General features: G+C 41.5%; 1 protein-coding gene across 1 annotated transcript in view; it reads left to right on the top strand.

The window, feature by feature from the left end:
- LOC125046033 (mitochondrial basic amino acids transporter-like) overlaps positions 1-4534 on the top strand; it is a 12086-nt gene extending 7552 nt beyond the window's left edge. The window contains exons 3-7 of the mRNA XM_047643630.1: positions 1097-1180; positions 1596-1714; positions 2178-2373; positions 2516-2683; positions 2870-4534. Coding sequence (XP_047499586.1) covers positions 1097-1180; positions 1596-1714; positions 2178-2373; positions 2516-2683; positions 2870-3388 — 1086 coding nt within the window. The 3' untranslated portion in view covers positions 3389-4534. The remainder of the gene's footprint in view (positions 1-1096; positions 1181-1595; positions 1715-2177; positions 2374-2515; positions 2684-2869) is intronic.
- The last annotated feature ends 345 nt before the right edge of the window (positions 4535-4879 follow it).

Here is a 4879-nt window from a genome sequence, read left to right as displayed (position 1 = left end):
ATTAATTGTAACGCGCGTCCATTAGTATAAGTTTTTTTTTTTTTTCTCATCACCCTCCGGATTGGTTGTTCTTAGTGACGATCGCTGATAGAGGAGTTCGTCAATGAATAAATATCTAGACTGAAGGACGTAGGTTCTATGAATATAACTTTGTGTTTATTTTTTATATAACAATGTTTGTAGGGATCGACTGTAAGTACAAAACAAAAGAAGAACGCACCATTAGTAACCCATACACTATTAAGTTCTTTTGTTCCGGTATTAAAATCATTTTGCAAAATTTAAGCTTCTGTATTCGCAATGAAATGTATAAAAGTTCGCCATTGGTACAAACTTATTTTTATTCCTCGTAGAATACCTGTTTCAATAGTGGCTGTGAGCAGATAGTATCACGAAACAACCACAAAAAAAAGAGATATTCGTGGGCCCCTCAGTCATTGTTTCCGAGTCTGTGTATGGTGAAGATTCCTATTTTCCTCAGTAGATTTTTCCCTCAACAATACTGATGTTAATGATCCTAAGTCATTGAAACACCTTAACGCCATAGAGATAACCAGTCGTTGGATAAACAAGTGTTAGCTACTGTTGCTAGAGGCTGGATGTTTCAAACTTCAAGGCCCTAGCCAGCTCGCAGTATTGCCAACGTAGCGAAACTGGTCGATGTGGCAACTACACATCTGTTCTTCATTTTAGCCCACGATTATCCGTTATGATTGGGTATAACATGTTAATGAAGTACATAGCAAGAAGGACCTGCTGTCTCCCTAGACTCTTTAGGGCGCGGTGCAGTGGATACTTTACCGAGCATGAGAATACTATTAATCAGGCTGAGCAGGTTTGGCAAGTGGTGCTGTGGAGGGGGGATTAGGTGGAGGACGAGGGGGGTGGGGGTGGTGCCACATCACCATCTTTGGCTCCTCCAAAATCAGTTTCAACTCCTGGATCTCGATGTAGACAAACCGGTTAAACCATTGTTACTGTAGCATGTTCGTGCAAAATTAGCTTGAAATTTCGCTTCCGTATGAAGCAAAAATGAGGTCTTCCAGTCGATTTTTTCCACGATTTAATGTTTTTTTTTTTTTTTCTCCCTCTTCAGGTCAGAATGCAAACACAAGACTTCCGAAACCCAAAGTACCGAGGGGCTTTCCACTGCTTTAACAGCATCCTGAAGAATGAATCCGTAAGTAATGAAATTATCCACTATCTGAAGAAATATGTACTTATGCATATGTATAAATATATATATATATACACAAATAAATACACACACACACACACACACACACACACACACACACACATATATGTGTGTGCGTGTGTGTGTGCGTGTGTGTGTGTGTGTGTGTGTGTGTGTGTGTGTGTGTGTGTGTGTGTGTGTGTGTGTGTGTGTGTGTGTGTGTGTGTAAGTATGTATGTATAACAGAGAGAGAGAGAGAGAGAGTCAGAAAATTAGTTTCTGTCGATGATTGTCCGAGAAAGAACGACAGAATAGACACGTAGATGGAGAAAGAGAGAAGGGAGAGAAAACAGAGAGAAGATACTAAAAAGTTTCCTCCTGCTGGAGCCAGCTAACACGTCCTTGCTTGGGTTTCCAGATCCGAGGGCTGTTCAAAGGCATGTCTTCCCCGATGGCCGGAGTGGCGGTTGTCAACGCTATCATCTTCGGTGTCCAGGGCAACGTCTCGAGACACATGAAAGACCCTGATGCCTTAAGGTACAGATAGCGCCCTCTAGCGATTTTTGATGATTCTGTGGCGTTTTAATGTTGATAATAATGAATTATTTAGTTTTGGATTGTTTTTGTCTGTGGCCCGCTTGCTCTCTGTCTCCTTATCCCTGTCTCTCGTTCTCTTATTGTCTGTCCGTCTCTCTCTCTGTGTCTCTCCCTCTCTCCCTCCCTTTCCCTTTCCCTTTCACTTTCCCTTTCCCTCTCCCTTTCCCTTTCCCTTTCTCTTTCTCTTTCTCTTTCTCTTTTTCCCTTCCCTTTTCCCTCTCCATACCCCCTTCTCTCTCTCTCTCTCTCTCTCTCTCTCTCTCTCTCTCTCTCTCTCTCTCTCTCTCTCTCTCTCTCTCTCTCTCTCTCTCTCTCTCTCGATATATTCTTTCATCACCCTTTCTACCATTACTCTCTCCACGCGGATTCACAAGCTCACTGACCTCTCATTTGCCCCCAACAGATCACACGTAATAGCAGGTTCATCAGCTGGGTTAGTGCAGGCTTTCGTCACGTCGCCCATGGAACTGTTGAAAACCAGACTGCAGTTGCAGGAATCTTCCGCTCTTACGAGTCCCATTGAGTGCGCGAGAAGAATTTTCCAGACAGAAGGACTCAAAGGGCTTTTCCGAGGACAGCTGATCACCGTAATGAGAGATGTGAGTGAGAGTGTTCGCTGTTTAGGTAGCTTTGTTGGCGAGGTCTTTGTGTTTTGTACGTCCAAAGAAAAAGTTCACACTCTTTTCTAATCCGCTAGAACGAGAAAATAAGTTTAAGTACTAATTTCCCTCTTACTTACAGGTTCCAGCCTTCGGAACATATTTCCTGACGTACGAGGCCCTGTCCCGACTGTACGTAGGTGACGACGGGCTTCCCTCGGCCCCCGCAGTGCTCATGGCAGGCGGCATGGCTGGGGTGGCCTCGTGGATGATCACGTACCCCATAGACGTCGTCAAAACTAGGCTGCAGGTGAGACGCGTTTTTGCTGGACGTCTCCATGTGCTTATTTTAAAGATATTAGTTAATTGCTGTATATTTTGTTCCAGGCTTATATATATATATATATATATATATATATATATATATATATATATATATACATATACATTTTTTTTTTTTTTTTTCTTTTCGCTAAACTTGTCTTCTCTCTTGCAGTGTGATGGTATAGGTGGCATCACTAAATACAAAGGCATCTTAGACTGTGTGAAGGTGGGCATCGCAGAGGAGGGCTTGGGTTCCCTCACCCGCGGCCTCGCCCCGACCCTGCTACGCGCCTTCCCCGTCAACGCCGCCACCTTCGCCGTCGTCACCTGGACCATCCGCCTGTTCCCCGACCCAGACGTCGAGGACAGCGGCAACGCCTGGAGAGACATCCTCACCCTCGGCGACGAGCTGGTGAACGCGGCGACGGCCCCCTCCCTCGACCAGTTCAGAATAAAGCACTTGAACCCCTTCCACGTGAACTTCAACCTGCTGCCGCAAGTCATGGCCGACACGGACGCGCAAGCAGACCCCAGCGAGAAGACCTCGAGCTACGAGCACAGTTTAAGAGGCATCAACGAGGCTCATTCCTACCACGGTTTCTGGGCGAAGTATGACCACCTGATCTCCAGCACGCGGTGTCCCTTCCAGGCGATACATAGACATCAACATAACTTGAGTAATGCATTGTAACTTTAGTGTAGGCAGTGCGAGGCCGATAGGTGGCGGGCCGGTAGCTGAAGGCAGCTCCCGGTCTCGTCCCCAACGTGTCTCTGCAATACCCAATGGCAAAACGACTTTCTTCAAAGTTCAAATTCTTGTTTTAAGTTCATCTCAAGTTCTCTTATAGAGGACTTTATTCATCAGATTTAATTATATTTAGCAGACCTAATTATAGGCCTATACATTTTTTTTTAAGGTATGAATTATTTATCATAAATCAAAACTGTTACTGCGTTCATTGTTATAGTTGCTGTGTATAGTTATCAACATTTTATTTCACTGTAATTCATGTTCCTGCTTCCCTTTCACAATAAGGTAAAAGTTATGTGGACTGTTTTTATCCGCGTTTCTTTCAAACTGTGATGACTTTATGTATCACTGGACCACCGCATGCATCTGAAAAATAACTCGTTTTCTGTTTTGACTAGTCTTGTTTTTCCTTCTTTAATATCTTTCCCCTATTTCATCCGGGTATATCATACTTGCCTCCATTTTTATACCAGTTTCCTTGTCTCTGTGGCTGTGAGTCATATAGCCGAGTCCATGAGGTTCTCTGAATAATGAGTTTTACCTGTGATCAAGAGGCGTTAAGTGTGGATCGACAATCACAGATTTTAACGCTCTAAAACTATACTCATTTTTATAAGCGAGGAGAAGATGCGCTATAAAAACGTTGGATATAATTATTATTTGATAATCGACTAATTACTGCTGGTGGTTGTTCAAAATAAAACCATGTTTCTTGGTCGTTTCACATCCAGTCAGTCACAATCAACTTAAAAGAGCATCTTCGCCTTGATGAATAAAAATAGTACAGTGATGTGATGTGAGTGTTACAACTTATTTTCTTTTCATCCTATTTGTACTGTCTCTGCCGTTTCAGCGTTCGTTCAATGTTGTAAATTGAATGTAATCCGTGTGTATTTGTGATTGTAATTATTTGACCCATTGTATCATCCATTTGCTCAATTTGAAAGTAGTAAGTGTTTATTATGATGCATTCCGTCATTTTGACATTCGCTATGACTCTCTCATCCTCGATTTGAATAGATCATTTTACCCTAGGTTTGTATTTTAAAATCTTAAAAGAAAAATAAATTAATTGATTCAAATCTATTTTTTTGTTTATTTTGTCCAGTTATTCCATACTGAGGAAGGTAATTCATTGAATAGTGATATATCATGCAATATCTTTGTATATGTATTCAATGAAAATTTATCGTTATAGTTATAAGAAATATTTGATTTTATCCATAAATCCTTGATAGATGAAGGCAGGGCAATGCATTTATTATCAGATTTTAGATTTGCTAAGTTAACAACAACAACAACATATTATAGTATAGTGAATATTGAAATTTAGTTCCGCATATACGTAATGTCACAACAACCATTAATAACAAAGTTCATATAAAAAAGATTTAGCAAAACAACCATAAAGTCAGCTCCCAAAAAATGAGA

Source organism: Penaeus chinensis, chromosome 38 (assembly GCF_019202785.1).
Source record: "Penaeus chinensis breed Huanghai No. 1 chromosome 38, ASM1920278v2, whole genome shotgun sequence".
In the NCBI taxonomy this organism is placed as follows: domain Eukaryota; kingdom Metazoa; phylum Arthropoda; class Malacostraca; order Decapoda; family Penaeidae; genus Penaeus; species Penaeus chinensis.
This window is presented reverse-complemented; position numbering and strand designations above follow the sequence as displayed.